This window comes from Setaria viridis, chromosome 6 (genome assembly GCF_005286985.2).
Source record: "Setaria viridis chromosome 6, Setaria_viridis_v4.0, whole genome shotgun sequence".
Taxonomy (NCBI): Eukaryota; Viridiplantae; Streptophyta; class Magnoliopsida; order Poales; family Poaceae; genus Setaria; species Setaria viridis.
Window position 1 is genome coordinate 32,877,044 of NC_048268.2, and position 18,596 is coordinate 32,895,639.

Genomic DNA, 18,596 nt, shown 5'->3' on the forward strand with positions numbered 1-18,596 from the left:
CCGGGTCCGCTCACCGCGTGGTGGCGGTGGACGCCGGCAAGTGGCTTGGCTTGTCTCCTTGCCCTTTTCGCCGGCCCCATTTTATGTGCGTCCCGCCGTTCCTAGCTCGCGTCAAAAAAAAAAAAAGAAAGAGAGCCGTTCTTCGCTTTTGGTTTTCAGTTTCGTCGTGTCAATTGCGGTGGTTTTTGTATGTAGCTTCTTTTTTCAAAAATAAAGATTCTTTTTGCGAAATATTATGTCACGCGTGAGTAATGTTTAACATGTGGTACTGCAATTATTTGTGTGCCAATGTCTCATCTTACTTTGGTCATGTCTCTTTTCCTCCCCTTTTTTTTGCTTTTATTAGTAGTTTCCTTAATTTTTTTCTTGCCTCCTCATAAGAAGTCCGCAAGTGCAAATATAAATGTCTCTCGAAAATGCTTCGAATTGCATACATTGTGTCTTTGTGGTAGGCACGCAGTACTCATCACGGCATCACCGAAGGAGAATCGGCCTCTCAATATTGTTCATGTCTTTGTAAGTGATACGTTCGTTGTTTTCAACCGTTTCTATATATAAGCCGATCCTGACATTACATAACCAATAATAACCACAAAACGAACAAAGAATATGCCCCTCGTCGATCTCAAGTGGGTCCTTTGGCACTTTATTCTGCTTCCAAAATGTCTCCGTCCCGCATGCATTTTCTTTTCCGAATACTTCCACACAAAAACCAAGTCTTTCCGCTCAAAACATAATCTTCTTGATTGACTTCTTCTTCCATTTCATGCTCCATGGATTACATTTTTCTTTCATGCAAATTAAAATCGTAGATAAGATTTCACCTTTGTCTAATGCACCGGATCGGAAGACATTCCCTCCAAACAGGCCCAGTTGCTCACCTAATTACCTACGACGATCCACCACCCCATCCGAGACGGTCTCGTACTTGCGCTTGTCTTCATCTCACGAGACACGACATATTCGGTCACACGCCCGTGATCTGCCCCGGCGCTGGCAAAGATGACTTACCATCTGCAATTCTGGATCAACCACCCCACGCCCCCCTTCTTCAACCCCCAATAGAAATACCCTCATGTTCTTTACTCTCTTTTTTTTCTTTGTACATTTATAATTCAAAAAATGTTGTGTGTGAAATATACATGGGACCTCGCCAACCAAATGGTGGTGGCATTTCCTCTTCGGCGTGGCGTCGTCTCCACATGGCAATTGGCAAGGAGGCCCCTCTGTCTCTCTAGACGCTAGGGGTTGGAGCTGGACAGCACTAATGCACTATTGTTATCCCTCCATGTTCCATGTTACCCTTCTGCAAATATGCGTGCACCATTGGCACCATATCAAGAACAGAAGATCTCTCCAATCATTTGGCCAAAAGAAAATAAAGAAAACGAAGGACATATTCTCACTATAGGGCATAGGGAAAAAAAAAACAAGACATGGAAAAAGCAAACCTTTTCCTTTTCTTGTTCCAGCATCTTTCTTTTCTTTTCTTTGTCATTTTTATAAAGAGAGGTGATCTGACTCCGATGCGACCAAAGTGCCGTGCCCCATCGCGCGGTGTGGGATAACCGGGAGAAGCTGTCGGTGGTGGTACAGCCACCGGCCATCTCCGGTACCCGTGCGGCCCTGCGTATCAGAGAATTTGGCTTATGTTTGAGACGGGCCAATTACTGTTTTGCCCGTGGCCAGGCCAGCCGGCCTCATTCTCTAGCTCAATGAAGTTTTCGTCAGATGACACCTGCTCGATTGACTTGGCTTTATGACGAAAGTGAGCCCTGCAGAAACAAGTTTATTCGATTAAGCGCCAGAAAACAACGCTCAACAACCAGATATCGTGTCTCGTTGAGGATGTCAGGTCACCACTCGCAATGCTGCTCAAAGTAGACCATGCAGTGCCAGGTGGGCCCTGTAAATGGACCAGATGTATACTAGCTTGGTGTATCAACAAAAACCCCCACACGATCGATCCTGCCAATGCCAAGTGCCAACGGTCGGTGAGAGGGCCTTTTCAGTTCTCATTATCATAGTCTGAAGCATGCCTACCATTCCGTCCTGACCAAAGAAGCAGCTTTGCAGAAGAATGTTTATACACACGGAATCATTCGTGCACTGAGGAAGCAGCGAATTGGTGAATTGCTACACTCACAGAAGCTTCAAGTTGAGTTGCAAATGTCAGCAGCTCAGCATGTACGTCAGTACGTCCACACGGCTCACCAGTGGTCAGCCATGTGCTGGATGCAAAGATCTTTACCTGCACGGCAGGCCAGATCAGATCACATGAATTTGTACATGTCTTCATTTATTTTATTTTATTTTATTTTATTTTATTTTGCCGGGGAGCGATTGCCCATACACGAGGACATGTCACCAACGACACACCGTATTGCAATTGCAATTGCAACACCAGTGTGCCGGTCCATACCACCTCACCATCAACCCACGGACAGGACCCTTGCAACCCTACTGCTAGTTTCAGAGCAAAAACGCCGCAGCCAACTAGCCACAGCAACAGGAGTAGGTAACTCGGTACTGACCTGGAGTCACGTTTGAGTGACGTTTGGAAGGTGAAGGCACAGCACGGGCTGAAAGGGCCACCACACCACACATGCACCTGCGCTAACACAGCAGCAGAATGATGGTTAGGACAGCAATGTTTCGTTTACCTCCATTAGGGATGAGCAGAGCCAAGCTATACATACCCGTTGGAGCGCCATCATGGCGGTTCGCCGAGCGAGTGAAGCTGGGAGGAGGCAGAAAATTGAAGGAAAAGTGTAAGTAACACATAAGATGGAACGGCATGGATGCTAGTAATGATTCTACCCACCCTTTAGTTTCAAGTATATGTTACTTTGAGAATACATGACCAGCCAACGGGCAAGTGACCCAGTACCAGTACCCAGTAACCAGAAAGCTGTCATCATACCTGCATTTGCACAGACAATACCCCTCTCAAGAAACTTCGCAAATCGAATGATCAAGAATCAAGATCCGTTTGAAGAGAACTTCGCGCTTCATTTTGGAACTCTCCCTCCTAAAGACAGCATCACTGAAATCAATCAACTTTGGAAAGGGATAAGATTAGCTACCAGCAAAAGCAACACAGCCTGACTGAAATATGAATTGTCCTTCACAGACCCCATCACAACTGCAATTCATTGAAATCTACCATCAGGTAAGATGTTAGTGTCACAGCTCACAACAAGAAGATTGGTTCATAACTTTTGGGCTAAAACTGTAAGCTTGCAACACAAGTTGCCCACATCCAACTTTAGAAATAAAACACCGATGTGCCTCATCATGATGCAACAAGAGGTATCTGATAAGAAAGAACTGCAGCTCTTTCTTAAGTGCACATGCCATAGCTTCCAATCTCTGCAAAGGTTTAAACTGTACTCACACGAAGGTAGATATGTACATACCACCAAAAACTCCATGTATAGTTGAAGCCATTCTAAAATGCATGGAGAACAAATCTACATCAAAGGATAAACAAGCTGCCTCAGAGACTAAGGTTAGTAGACTGTAACGTTAAGAAACAACAAACAAGTGACAGGTCTTTATTTGGTAGACCAGAAATTCAATGAAATCAACTCCCAACAGTTACTTGACAGTACTGTGCATCAGAAACGCTAGTTAACAATATTTAGATTCTCTCAGGTTATAACTGAAAAGTATGGTTAACTTACAGTATGAAGATTTGTGTTGCAATCTAAGTTATTAGTAACCTGCTTGTTACCTAACGGAATGTAAGCAAATAAAATAGTCCTGTTACCAATTTGAAATTAACAACTTTAGACATTAAACAATTAACCACTGGTTCATGTGCATCCTATGGTCCCCCACAAATGGCAATAGATCATGTTCCTTACTTTTATTTAGGAGTCAACAGAATAGGGAAATTAACATGGGTTCTTGTTCCACTGGTATATCAAATTTGTTTGGTTCGCTTTTATCAAGAGAGTGGCAATTATAAGAATCTGGACAATTTTGGTGAAGGAGCTTCCTTGAATTCATTTACCATTGTGGTTGGCACAACTTCAGCATAGTCTGGAGCATTAACCAAATATCAACCTTTTTCATTTCACATGTCAAATCATAAATAAAGCATTCATGGAAACTAAGCAGGCTTATATGACTCCAGAGGTAAGAAGTTCTCGTGACTAAAGCTGCTGCAGCATCAAGGGACCTTACAGAGGTAATCATATACAGTGACCAGGAGCAATGCATGCTTGGACATCAAAAGCTGCAGCAATGGAATAAAAATGCCTTTTGCTGGTAAAGATGGTGACAACTATTTAAACCACAGCAAACCACATGATGCTCAAGTGTGTGATCGTAATTGCTAAAAAATGAAGGATGTAGTTTTACACATCAATCCTATCTCCTTGAGGTATTCAATGCATGATTAAAGAACTGAAAGAAGATGCAACAGTGAACTGTGAAATTCAATAACATTTTCAGTTCGCACAGTACAAAAAGCAACCACCCATGCCTTTACTGCTTTGCATCAAGCATGAGACTGAGCAGATGTAAAATAAGTACATGACAAGCGATCGTTAGTAACACATCATGTGCCAGTTTGCATAACTTGGTTATTCCTTTTAGCTTTTTGGTACCCGGTGTTTGGTTAAGGGTATCACTTGCATGTGAAGGCCTAAAAGAAAGTTATATAATACATATTTTAACATGGTTCAAGTGGATAACCTTAGCTAGGAGGCATAACCAATGATGCCCTGATATAAACAATCATAACTGGGTTAGTTTCTCAAGGCATCCAAACTTAGCCTGAGCATGTCCATAGAGTCTAGCTGGGCCAAGACTATGACATGGATCTTTCCAAATTTTTGTAAACCTAGCTGGGCCAAAGAAAAATTCAAACTGGCAGGGTGGATGCACCATTGTTACAATGGTTGGTCCAAAGCATATTTAACATAGACCAGCTTTTGACACTCAGGAGCTTTTCCTCATAAACAGACAGACCCTAAGAACAACACTGAAATAATTGTTATAGGTGGCTTATGAAGGTAAGCATAGATACCCCAAGGAAAGGTTGACAGAAAAATGCGCAGAATTTCTCATGTGATGAGATTGTCAGATATAGGCCAGAAATTGCTAGGTAGTACTCCTTCCAAATGCTCAAGAGTGTTGTTTTGTGGTATCTCAAACACAACTATGATGCCTAATTTACATTGTAATATATTATAAGAAAAAATATAAAAAAAACTAGTAGACAGCAATATACAAATGTTTTTTTCAAGAGGAATGACAAATCTACACTTTATTTTCAAGTGTATAATTTTAGTATTAACAGATGTATTCTCAACAAAAGTCCAAAACGTTTGACTGCATGTATCCCACAGGCCACAATGACACTCTGGCAGGAGTATAAAACTTACCTGCTTAGCTGAAAAGATTGACACGTTGTCTTTTCACAAAGATACCTAAACTAGAACAGAGAAGTCCTTGCCTCTTTCATACAAAGGTTCTCAAACACAGGCCATAGAATTGGGCAGTAGTAGTTTCATGGAATTATTTGAGTGAAGACTGCTACAGATGAATCAGATGGGGCAATATACGTTAAGAGTTAGCTTAATTGATGCCATGTGAGGGATTGATTAATTATCTGGACTCTGGACCATTCAGCAGTGTGGGACGAGATAAGCTGTTCTCAGTCATGCCCATGGAACACATGGATGCATGGAGGTGTGCAGAAGAGCAAAGCACCAAAGTCCAAAGATAACAGAATTCAAAGAGGAAGCTTTCTGTAGTTCTATGACAATTGGGAACAATGACTAGTGACTCCAGTATCTAGTTTTGTGGATCCAGTTGATGCCAATTATAAAGGCTCTGCTCTATCTGTTCCAAGTGATAGAGGAGCTCAAATCTGGACTACTTTCAAAAGAAAAACTATCATTGAAGTCCATCCCCTTTGAAAAATTATTTCATTAAGATCAAAATTGACTATTGCTCTTTTTGTGAGGTGTTGTGCCTTGTCACCAGGAGCTCATTGCCAGCAATCAGGCATAACAAGACATGTGAGTGAATGCTACCACCAGAACTGGGACTGCTGCTGGAAACTGCCAAGTCATTGTCCCTTCTTAGTCATACAGATTTCTCAGTGCTCTTAACCATGATTATGGGCAAGCCAAACTTGTAACAATTGCAAAGTCACATTTACCTTGACACCTGAATGCATATAGTTCCAAACACGTAAATAGTTAACAATAACAAAATACATGGTCCTAGGTTAGGCATTGTTCTAGTAATTTACTCCTCACTTTCACAAATTTAACTTCAAGGAGTATGCTACATCCAGCAGAAAGGATGCCTGTTTTCATAAATTCAACCACGAGGAGTATAATATAATACTATATCCAGCAGAAAGGAAGCTGTTACGGAATACAGACCCAGATTTGAAGAGCTATAGTTTGGGGGGCAATCTCCTCTAAAGACCCAGATTGAGAGATATTCATCATCGACACATAGTAATGTAAGTGCGACTTCCAACCACTTCCATAACCAATGGCATATTTGTCTATTTGACACAACAATTATCCAAACCTCACAGCTCACATTATCATCTAAACTCGATTATACTGTGTCGCAACTGTTGTGTTTGGAGAAAATCTATTTCAAAATCGCTCCCATTTGCAAGTAATTTTTATTTAACCAAATTATTTCTAAAATTTGCTGCCTTCAGCACATAGTAATATTGCGTATGATCTACTGTGACTTGCAAAGCATCTATAGAGCATTGGGTTTCTGAAATGAAAAATCCGGGCACATGTGGTATATAGATACTTTCATTTCAGACAAAGTATACCACATAATTTCTCACATTGGAATCAATGGCATGTTCGCTAAGGAAGTGTGCATACAAAAAATACCACGTGATACATGTAATTATAGCCATGAACAATTTCACTGCAACAAGCACGTGCAGAGAATACAGATGCAAAACATCCAAAGTGTATAGCGTGTCCACAGTTGTGCAACAAGTAGCAAAGACTCAGCACCATAAGTTTGCCAGTGAAAAACATCAACAGGGCTACATATATGGCCATGTCCATCCATTTTTGGATCTCATATGACATACATCATAGTACAGACAGTCTTATTGGAACCGACACAAACAGATAATCAGAAAAATCTAGGGTCCAAGATGATCTGACCAGCGGATCACTCGGCGTCTCCATCGCTCGCGGCACCGGCACCGGCCAGCTCCTGCTGCTGGAGGCGCTCGAGCGCCTTCTGGTGCGCCCAGGTCTCGATTGTGAGGTCCGGCTTGGCGTTGAGGCCGACGCCGAGTATGACGACGGTGAGGAAGGAGGTTACGTAGCAGGGAAGCTCCCAGTCCTCCCACTCCCGCGACTCCCCCGGCGGCGGCGGCGGGCGGTTGAAGAGGTACCCCTTGGGCCGCTCCTCGTGCCCCGGCGTCGTCCACCGGCCCGCGCCCTCGCCACCACCGCGCACGCGTGACGCGGAGCGGAGCCGCGCGCGCAGCATGCCGCCCGCCGCCGCCGCGGCCGTCGAGATCGCCCGCATCGATGTCGCCGGTGGGGTGCGTCGCCTGCGAGGTTTGAGGAAATGGAGAGAAGCTGTGCTGTGGCCGGTGGGAGTGGTGGAGAAGGGGAAGGGAGAAGAGAGGCCGGAGTGGACTGCAGCTTTGCATATGTGGGCCTTGAGAAGTGAATTGGGCTGGACTGTGCCGAAGTTTTTTTTTTTAACGTGAGGGCAGGAGCACTGCCGTGTCATCCAAGCAGGAGAAGAAGTTCCAGATTACAAGTGCTTGATTACATAAATAAACTATATTACTCGGAGCTTGAAATAACAGTTTAAACATTAAAGAAACTAAGATACATCCGGACTGCCGCATGCACGATGGCGCAGTCCAATTTCCTCCTTGATGTAGCCTCCAACTTGCAATGGTGTCGCTGCTGCTTGCCCTTCAAAAACGCGCCGATTTGGCAGCTGAATTCTGCCATTGGACCCATCTCTGATCCGTTCCATGCTTGAGTTGCAAAAGGGCAGTGCAGACACAAGTGTACTTTCTTGCTCAGAGTTGCCCAGCACACACACTGGATTACATGTCCAGATGCGCGCTGCAAGTTTGTCGGCCGTGCTGTGCCGAAGTTATATGGGAGAAGCCCAGTTGATTGATCCGAATTGGGCTGGACTGGAAACGACTATTGACTTCAGGAATGATGTGCATATCAATTATCAAAGATATCCATTTGCTTAAAAGGATACCAGGCCACTTTAAACGGAAATTTATGTGTGTGACTTGGATAAAAGTTATGTTGCCAATTGCCATTACGTTAAAATTAAAGCCTTTTTCTGGTTTCATGAGCCTTGTTTTTTAGTTTTAGCCCACGGGAGATGAATTTTCTATTTTGTTTTTGCCTAAATCTGATACGTTTTGTTTGTAGGATTTTGTTTGTGGTTTGCTTTCTTTCCAGCTCAAGTAGTACATTCAAAGTGTACTTGAGGTCTAACTATGGACTTGAATTCACTCTTGAAATAAAACCACTTAGGAAGTCCCTTTGAAAGATCATAGACCTGGATAAAAAAATATGAGAACGATTAGTATGAAGATACCGTGCATTTCACTCATTTTATATTTACGGTGGAAGGAAATACTAGGTGGAGTGCTCCGTCATCTGAGAAAACAGAATAGTAGTAGTACACTTGTGGAGTAGAATGGCAGCATTTAGCCATTAATGGAGCACGCAGTAGCCACTAGATCCGGTGAAACGTAATGACGGACGGACAAGGGCAGAGCAACGAGGAGGGAAGAACGGGCCCGGAAACAGGGCTGCATTAACTGGTGAGTGTAGTGGGAGTAGTGACGGTCTGACGGACGGACACGACAAATCATCATACTCAGGTGATTCTCATAATTCATTCATGGATCCATATGATGAATTTTCTTTGTCGGTAATATAATCTCCATGCATTGCTGCAGGCCCCACCTGCCGATTTCTGTAGACTGTAATGCAGGGTACCATGCTAGATTATTTTTTAGACAAATCAGGAGAGCTGTCAATTATATTAAAAAAAAGATGAAGCTCAAATTAGGTGAAACAACAAATGGAAAAAAAAAAGCAACACAATCATACCGCACCACGTCAACGCACTCAAATCAACTTAACAACACATCAGTCGGTTGGATTGGGATATCAACATGGTTGCATCACTCCACTCGACAATGGCGGCAGAACCGAAGCCTTACCGCTGCACCCACCAACATTTTGCACGTTCAAGTAGTCGCGAAACCTCCATGTGTGGCCCTACTGTAATGACCGACCCCTAATCTTTCCCAGTTAGGTTTGATCTCAGCCCTTAACCTCAGTCAGTTGTTCTGTTGACCGCACCTAAGTGCTCAGTCTTCCGCCAGTCCCGACCCCTAAGATCCGACCCCTACCGCTTCGTTCCTTTCCCGACCCTGGCGAGTTCAGCCCTCCGTCGGATCCAGCTGATCTTCCTCACCGTCCGATCCATCCCCGGTGGACCCGTGAGATCCTTTTTTTTCCAGATCCCCCACGTCAGCCGCACTCGAGTTGCATGGCCGCCTCAGAGTTTTCCTGCCGCGTGGCTCGTCTTCTCCGACGCCATCGCCCAGTTTTGTCTCTGGCGAGGGACAGAGTTGGGTCCCGCGCCCTTTCCCCAATGGCAGCGGAAGCCCTCTGCACCCCTTTCTGCAGACCCTCGTCTCCCGCGCCCATCATCGCGATACTGGATCCCGGCCCCGGAGACCGATGTCGCCCGTCTTTTCCGTCCCTTCCAGCAACAGTTGCGCCGCCCGGCCGTCGCTACACGACGATTCCCCAACCGCCAACCCCGACCGCGGCCGCGACAGTCCCTTCCCCGCTCTGTCAGAAGCCGCCCGACAATCTGTTGTTCCGCGCTCTCCCCCGCGCCGCGTCCGCTTGTTCTCCCACCTGTGCGCCCTTGATTCTAGCGCCGTTTAACCGGTCGCTTCTATCACTTCTTCCGCACGGCGACGCCCGCTCTCCGCCAAATCCCAACCACCGGTCTACCCGCGCCTACGCCGCCCTGACGAAGTAGCGCAATGATCGCTGGCGCCACCCCCGGAGTTCTGCAGCACCGCCCGGTTTGCTCAATCGCCGCCACGGCAGAGCACTCCATTGCTTCTCCCCGGCCTTCGCGCCGCTTCCCTTCTCTCTCTCCGCGACGTTTCCGTTCCTCTGCTCCAGCAGCTATAAAAGGAATGCCCCTGTCGCCGGAGTTCCCTCCGCCTTTGTTGCCCTTAGTTTCCTCTAGCTCCCTGCTCAAGCTTCTAGCGCCACCCACCCAGTTCTTGAAAAGTTCATCTCCCAGTTCCTTCTCAGTTCATCCAAGTCACCAGCAGCGTGCTCCTTGTGCTGCGTAGAGCTCTCTTGTGATCCGCAAGAAGCAGCGCCGCCGCCGGAGTATCACCAATCTTAGTCGCTGATCGAAGCTTTAGTTTCGCGCCCAAGTCTGCCTCTTCCCGACCCCAAGCTTTCCTTTCAGGAAGAAGGTGAGTGCCGACCCTAAGTCCGCCTCGACCGACCCCTCCTATCCGCCCGACCCCAGTTCTGTCTCGTCCGACCCTGTCTGTTCGCCGACCCTTGTCCGCCTCGCCCGAGGGCTTGGCTGTGATCTTTTTCTTCAACTTGAGGGTGTAAGTGTAAAACGTGGGAACCCTTCAGCGCTTCCGTCTGAGGATCCCAGTTATCACATCCTCTAGTTCAAGGATCAGACCACTAGCTTCCTTCCTGCCCTTACCTCATGATCATCATCAGCTCTCTCAAACAACCTTAACCTCCTGCTCCTTGTCGCGAGTTTCTGGGCTCAGGAGAGCCAGTGTTGCTGTCGACTTAAACGTTTAAGCTAACCCCTGCATTGCATTCGTGTAGAGTTGCATCTCGCTGACGGCTTCTACGAGCTGCACCCGGCGCCCGAAGAAGAAGCTGTAGCCGAGTTCCTGCCCGCTGAAGTCGAAGCCGCCCCCGAAGTCGGGCAGTTTCCGCCCTCTTTGTTTGCAGGCAAGCCCCGGTTGCATGAAAATCCTACGTGTTTTTGCCAAACTTGCACATGCCTTCCGAATAGCATGTTTGTGCATTTACGTTTAGGAGTTGTGTGAAACCCTAGATACATGACTTAGTAACCCTTGATATGAGCACTAGCTGTTGGACCGAGTAGCTGCATTGCTTAAATAGGAGACGGTAAAAGCCGAGTGATCTCCTGTCACTCGCGAGTTGTAGGAGTTGCATGTTTACTCTCCTGTTACAACTATAAGGACGATGGACGGGGCAGGGTTGGTAACACTTTGGTGGTCGGATGGTCGCCCCGTCTGTCTATGAAAACTTGCTAAGGCCCGACAGTGGTGGTGTTCGTGATCAAGTGTTTGAAAGTACTAGCCTCATACTTAGTATGGGATGAGGAAGCCTAGTACCTGATTGAACCTAGACGTGAGCGGTCGCCCCATTGTTCTTGAAACGGAGTTTCCCCTACTGGTTGTCGCACGTGGTGGCAAAGCGTGGTCACAGAACGGCAGAGACCGGGTCTGTGGAACCTTGCACCAAAGGAAATGGGCCCGACACGGGTTAGGGGATTGATGGGGAAGGCCGACACAGGAAGCGACCTCCGGGTGCGCGGATGTCGTGGGGCTAGGTTCACCATGCATGGTTAAAGAACTCGAGTCGATTCGTCTGCCTCTCACAGTTTGAGACTTCTTGATCGCTATGTCACCCTGAGTAAATGAGGAATCTGATGATGGCAATGTTGTTGTTTTATCTACACATCTTGATTGGCTCGATGTTTGCCTAGAATAGGTGGCACAACTTAGACTGGTAAGTAAACCTAGAATCGGAGCTAAAACTTGAAAATAGGGTACTTAGTGCTTTTGGCAAAACAAACCCCTCAGCCAAGAAGCCTTGCATGTCTAGTTGGAAGAGTAGTTGGCTCCTCCCCGGTTAAGTCTTGTTGAGCTTAGTAGCTCAGCCTTGTTGTGGCTCCTGTTTTTCAGGTGAAGTTGCAGTTTCCGACCCCTCCCTTGTTGGCGCTTGGCCGCCCCAGCTTCCGCCAGGCTGGACGGTCGAGTGGGACCCCTCCTCGGACGGCGAGGAGAGGACTCAGTGATGTTCTGGCTGGCCTCGCCCGGACGTCCGACCCCGACGAAGTCTTCCGCTAGCTTCCTCTGTTGATCTTTGTTTGTAAACCCTAATGTTGGATTTTGTGGTGGAACCAAAATGAGTAAAACTTGTTTAAAATCCGTGGACTCGTTGTATTCTCTGTAACCGCTCACCTTCGTGTGGGTTTGCTGAACTCGATCCTGTTTAAGTGGTTAAATCGGATGAAGTCCGACGGCGCTTCGTGTTAGCTCAAGTTAATCAGGAGTGTCGTATGTTAGGCGGCTAAACTCTGATTAATCAAGCTAATCCGAGGTGGTGCCGCCACACCTACGTCAATAGGAAACCGAGAGAAACAGATCGCACCGCACCGAGAAGGCCACCGCCATGCAGGACCCAGCGACGTGGTGCCGCTGCAACACCATAGTCCACCCGACAGAGTGATACCGCTAAAAGACCTCTCGCAGGCTGCCTCGCAGTCGCCACCGCGAAAAACACAAAGGCGTGGGAGCCTCGCCACTTCGGTCGTTGGACTCCACTCATCACCTCAAGAATCACCGCGCGTGGGGGTCTCGCCACGTCCGCCACAGTACTCCAAGTCGTGGATCTGTTTCTTATGTCGCCATCAGAATGATGAGCAATGTTGCCCCGCTTCCCAAGGTCTCCATCAAACAGCCAAACCACCACCACAGATCGACTTCGCCTTGTTGCTTCACCCGTGTATAATCCCTCCGCCGCCATGCCAGCATGCCAAGGAAGTCGCTTGCGCCATCTTCCGACGATATACCGCACCGGAGCAGCCCAGCAAGGCTAAGCAACCCGCTGCAATCCACTGCAAGTCTAGTCGTTTCATGATGTCGTTGCTGTAAGCACCATGTTCCGACGCAGTCCCACGCCACACTAATAGCCGCCAAGCAATGCCAGTCGCCACGGTCTGCTGCAAGCAGCCAAACCGACACCCATGCGACAACCCCTAGCCGCCACCATAATTGTGATCACCTCCATGTGAATTCAGCAACCCTAGTTAAGCTTGGCATCCTGCACTAAGTTGCCATGCCGCGCCGCTAGCCCGTCGCGGCGAAACCGCCATTAAGAGTATCTTAGCCCCCTTTAGTGGTTTTTGATGATTTAATGATGCAAGCTTAAATATCTAACAAGGTTTCAAGTGCATAAGCAGGTTAAAAAAGATTATTGGTCATGAAGCACTTGTGATGGACCCCTCAAAAGGAAATGAATAAATAAACGGCATACCTTGAAAACTAAATTTATTTTCAGTTTGAATTTGAGTATAGAAATGCTGCACTATTGAGAGGGATGCGAAATCTCTGATCTTTACATTGAAAAATGTCCTAACAAACCTATGAGAGACATCTTTGCACCTGCACATCACATGAGGTTACTTAGAATGGTGCTAACTTGAGAGTTCCGGAATTTTCCAGAAAATCTCCAGAGTCTTCCGAAAGTTGCAGAGTTTTCGGAGAAGTTCCGGAGGTCCGGATTTCACCGGAAAGTTTTTCGGAAGAATCATTCCGGAACTTAACCCCCCAATGGCTAGTTTCGGGGTGAAGGGGTATAAATACCCCCTCACCCCCTCCCACAAAAGCTCCCTTGACTTCTCACTGTGCTGAACTTCAGAAAAGCTTCTAACTCCCCTCTTTGCTCCCCTTTAGCATTCTTTGTGAGATTTGGTGGGGATTTGAGGAGGAATTTAAGAGAGAGCAACGGAGAGTGCTAGTGAGTTGAATCTCCATCTCTTGAGTACTTTGTTCTTCGTCAAGCTGGAGATTTCGCGTTTGTTACTCTTGGAGCTTCAAGCTCCTAGCCGGCTAGGCGTTACCTGGTTGAGCATCCAAGCATTGTGGCTGCCTTGGAAAGTTTGTATTACCCCGACTATTTAGTAAGTGACTCTAGCTTGATCTTTGTGGTCGCTAGAGGGAGGAAAGTGGCTTAGGAGTGAAAAGACCACCCTTCGTGGGTCCTCAACGGAGACGTATGCTTCAAGGTGTGAAGCTGAACTCCGAGAAACAAATCCTTGTGTTTCTTGTGCTTGTTCTTAAATTCGTTCATATTCAAGCATAGAACATATTTCTAGGGTTTGAGTTTGATCTACTTTTCTAGCAAGTTTTCAGCTGTGCTATCTCGTGCCAAAGGCTTAGAACAACCTGTTGCATAACCTATATTCGTTGATTTACTTTTCAACAAGTTTACCTTGAAATTGTAGTTCAAATCTGTCATTCTCCGAAAAAATCCAAAGATTTCTCCGAAAATTCCGAAAGTTTCGGAATTAAGTTTTGCAATTTCCGAAATAATCTCCAAAAATTTCCGGAAGTCACTGATAAACTTGTTCGAAGTTGTAAAATTTTTCAGGTTCGATTATTTATCCCCCTCTAGTCGACATCCTAATCCTTTCACGCCGCCACCGGCTGCAACCTCCCATCACCAATGGCATCACCAGTAATGCTACAAGTTAAGGTGGGTCTCTAGAGACAACGCCTCCAAGGAGGTGATGATGCCAATGGCGCTGCCGTCGCTCGTCCAGAATCAGGATAGGATTTTCACCCAGAGAACCCCGCGCAACAGAGATGGGCTCCAAGATGATGCTCCCAGTAGGGAGAACGATGGCCTAGGGCGCCGTCGCCATCGCCGCCAACAGGATCGCCGGTGGAGGCTTTCGCCCGAAGAATTCCATTCCTATCTGCATGCTCACAACACAGCAAACCCAAGACCGCAGCCACGGAAGCCCACTCGAGGGCGACGCCGCCACTGTGCCGCCACTCGGCCATCTCGCTACCTCCTCCCAGCCGCACCTTCGTCGCACACCCTCGTGCCCTGCAGCCTGCACGTGCTGCCGCCAACGTGCCTCCGTGGTCCGTGCTGGTAGCCTTCCACGCACCTCGGTGCCGCCTCCTCGCGCCACGCACCAACTCCACGAAGTGCTGACCTACCGCCGCTCGGCCTCGTTGGCCCGCGCTGGCCCCCGCCGCGCGGCCTCGTCGCCCCGTGTCTGCCACCACCGCGCACGGCCTCCTCGTGCCTGGACGCCGCTGCGCCGGGAGAAGTCTCAAGTGCCACCGCAGGCGACGGATCCACCATCGAGGGGTCCGGATCCAGCAGCGGAGGCCCCGAATCCACTCCGGTCGCTGTTGTCGTGCCTCAAACCTCGCGGCCGCCACGTCCCTCGTAGCTCCAAAGCGCCGCCACCTTGGCCCGCCGCACCGCGACCGCCATCACCTCCGTGCTCGCTCGCCTCGGGTGCGTGGCCATCAGATCCAACCGAGGCAGCGCCGGATCCGTGGCCACCCACCAACGCCACGGCAAAGGCCGCTCGTGTCAGCGAGCACCTTAGGTGGCTGGGACGTCGCGCCACCGCGAATCACCCAAGGCGCGGGAAGAAGGCCGCACCACTACCGTCGAGCTTGCAGAGGCCCGCTCGAGCGGCAGCGCGACGGAGGGAAGCGGGTAGGGAGGAGGAGGCAGCGGCTTGGGTTTGGCCGGCCGGCCGGGACGCGAGCGGTTGCGTGTGCGCAACCGTGATCCTATGTTAGATTAGAAACATGTGCTGGATGTCCAAGCATGGCACTATAGTACATACTTGGATAATCTAACTGGTCATAGTCGACACTGACAGTCGACAGTTGCCCCCATCATCCACTGTTTAATTAGAACTCAAAGCCATGCACAGCTAACGTTATCCACAATTTCGCACACAACTTCACAAACAAGCTCTCAGCACCTCTTTGATCTTTCTGCTTCTGACACTTGTACAGACCCAAGCTTTAAGCACCCAAGCTTTAAGCAAAGAGAAATCACAGAACTAAAGAGGAAGAAATCAAAGGAGGAAAGCACACACATTTCCCTTTTCCTCGCTCGTTTTAACTTCCCCTCGTCACACCACAACGCCAAAAGCTGTCGTCATCTGTACCCAAACCTATACGATTACCCAGGTTAATCAATTAACCTCGCCGCACGTACGATACACAACGTACGTGCGCCGTCACGCGGACGTAAAAAAGTTTGTTACGCGTCGTGCACGGTATACCACGTCACACACTGTATACGTAGCAGGTAGCACAGAGCAGGCGTGTCCGTCCGGCTCTGATCGACCCCGCCAGCCGGCAGGACGCCGGCGGCTGGTAACCTCACGTGCACTTGCCGAGCGGCCCGCCGCAGAGGCAGCTGTTGCCGCCGAACGACTCGGCGTCGAGGTGGTTGAAGGGCGGGCCGGCGGGGATGGCACCGCAGAGCCGGTTGTGGCTGAGGTCGAGGTGCCCCACGTAGGCCGCCGACGCCAGCGACCTCGGCACGCCGCCGCTGAGCCGGTTCCGCGACAGGTCCAGCAGCATGAAGTAGGACTGCGGCGTGAACACGTCCGGGACGGCGCCCTCCAGGGCGTTCTGGCTCAGGTTCAGGATCCCGAGCCCGCTGTTCCGGAGCAGGCTCGCCGGGATCCCCCCCGACAGCCGGTTGCCGCCGAGGTACAGCGACGTGAGCACGTGGGCGGAGCCGAGGCCGCCCGGGATCGCGCCGGTGAGCTGGTTCTCGGAGAGGTCGAGGTCGGCGAGCCGGGGCATGGACGACACCGACGCCGGGATGGGACCCGACAGCCGGTTCCGGCCGAGCAGCGCGCGGCTGAGCATGAAGAGCTTGCCGAGGTCGGCGGGGACGCGGCCGGTGAGCTGGTTGTTGGCGAGGTCGAGGTGCTTGAGGGAGGCGAGGGAGGTGATGGACCCCGGGACGGCGCCGGTGAGCTGGTTGTCGGCGAGGTTGAGCACGGTGAGGCGGGAGAGGCTGCCGACGGCTGGCGGGATCCCGCCGGTGAGGCGGTTGCCGGGTAGCTCGAGGATGCGGAGGTAGGGTAGGTCCGTGGCGACGCAGGACGGGATGGGCCCGGAGATCTGCTTCCAGTCGGCGAGCACGAGCGAGGAGAGGCGGCCCAGGCGGCACACGGCGTCGGAGACGTACCCGGACATGACCCCCGACGCGGGCCGCCCCGCGGGGGCCATCACCGCGTCCTCGGCCTCGCCGCGGAGGGTGAGGTCGGCGACGCGGCCGTCGGTGGGGTCGCACGCCACGCCGTACCACCCGGCGCAGCAGTCCGCGCCCGACCACGACGAGAACACGCCCAGCCGCGCCTCCGACAGCGCCGCGCGGATCGACAGCAGCGCGTCGCGGTCCGCCGCCGAGCACGCCGCCGCCGCGGCGGCGAGCGGGGCGAGCACGGCGGCCAGCAAGAGGAGCGCCGTGGCGACGGCGGGAGATGACGTTGCCATTGCTTTGTTTGGCTTTGGCTCGAGTGGACGACAGTGCCGAGTGGCGAGCTCGCTGAGCGGAAGAGATTAGTAGAGGCTGGCGGAGCGTTGGATTGACCCTCTTGCCCTCCGGTAAGCGCGTTCGTTATCGGTGCTTCTTTAAGGGGGTGTTTGGGAGGCATGTGCTAAATTTTAGCACATGTCACATCGGATGTTTGGACACTAATTAGGAGTATTAAACATAGTCTAATTACAAAACTAATTGCACAACCCCTAGGCTAAATCGCGAGGCGAATCTATTAAGCCTAATTAGTCCATGATTTGACAATGTGGTGCTACAGTAACCATTCGCTAATGATGGATTAATTAGGCTTAATAGATTCGTCTCGCGATTTAGCCTAGGGGTTGTGCAATTAGTTTTGTAATTAAACTATGTTTAATACTCCTAATTAGTGTCCAAACATCCGATGTGACAGGTGCTAAAATTTAGCACCTCTATCCAAACACGCCCAAGCCAGACCCAATTTTGAGCCGCTGCCAACTGCCATGGTGAGTTTGGGAGAGAAATCGTAGGTGACAAAGCGCCTGTCTGTTTCCACCCTTCTAAAATTTTAGCTCCTAAAAACTGACTAAAGAGCCAAACACTATAACTAAAAGTGACTAAAAAACTTTTAGGAGGCTTCAATTTTTTTAGGAGCTCCACCTCTTCCTGAAACCTTCTAAAGTTCATCCTGGACCAAAAGTTGCCGTTCTGCCCACTGGTTCAGTGGTTTACGCGTAGCTTAGCAGTGATCGGCAGATTTACATGCTGTGAACTTCCATTTCCAAGGGTAAAAGAGGCAAGCTGGGAGCAAGTGTGTCTGCAGGGCACGTGCCTGGAGCTACCGGCGGCGAGGCGCCTTTATCCCCTTGCCACAAACCCACAAGTGCGTATATGTGCGTTCGCCACAGAGCGTCAGCTTGTGCAGGCTGCAGGCGCGCGCTACTGTGTTCGCAGCTCAACGCAGTGAAGAGTGAAGAGCGATGAGGAGGGGGGGGGGGGGGGGGGGGGGGGGGGGGGGGGCTGGGCAAATGATGGCACGATCTGCCCGCACCAAACTAGATTGAATGCTGGAGCCGTTTGGATCTCGACCGGGCAGAGGGAGGAGGATCCGTCGCCGGAGCCGATCATGCATGGCATCCCGGCACCCCACTCAAATCTGCCACTCATGGCAGCGTCAGCGTCGAGCGT

At 49.7% G+C, this 18,596-nt stretch overlaps 2 protein-coding genes and 1 long non-coding RNA gene across 3 annotated transcripts; all 3 read right to left on the reverse strand.

Moving 5' to 3' along the window:
* Positions 1-533: 533 nt before the first annotated feature.
* LOC140223069 (uncharacterized) lies at positions 534-4,812 on the reverse strand. Its single transcript, XR_011898496.1, has 3 exons — positions 2,700-4,812; positions 2,535-2,611; positions 534-2,251 (listed from the first exon to the last, which is right to left on the reverse strand). It is a non-coding gene; the product is annotated as an uncharacterized lncRNA (long non-coding RNA).
* A 2,141-nt stretch (positions 4,813-6,953) lies between these two features.
* On the reverse strand, positions 6,954-7,624 carry LOC117859745 (uncharacterized). The gene has a single exon (XM_034742929.2). The coding sequence runs from the start codon at positions 7,543-7,545 to the stop codon at positions 7,180-7,182; it is 366 nt and encodes a 121-aa protein (XP_034598820.1). The 5' UTR covers positions 7,546-7,624; the 3' UTR covers positions 6,954-7,179.
* Positions 7,625-15,827: 8,203 nt separating this feature from the next.
* On the reverse strand, positions 15,828-17,497 carry LOC117859820 (uncharacterized). Its single transcript, XM_034743000.2, has one exon. It carries the CDS (start codon positions 17,384-17,386, stop codon positions 16,256-16,258), a length of 1,131 nt encoding a protein of 376 aa, XP_034598891.1. The 5' UTR covers positions 17,387-17,497; the 3' UTR covers positions 15,828-16,255.
* Positions 17,498-18,596: the final 1,099 nt, after the last annotated feature.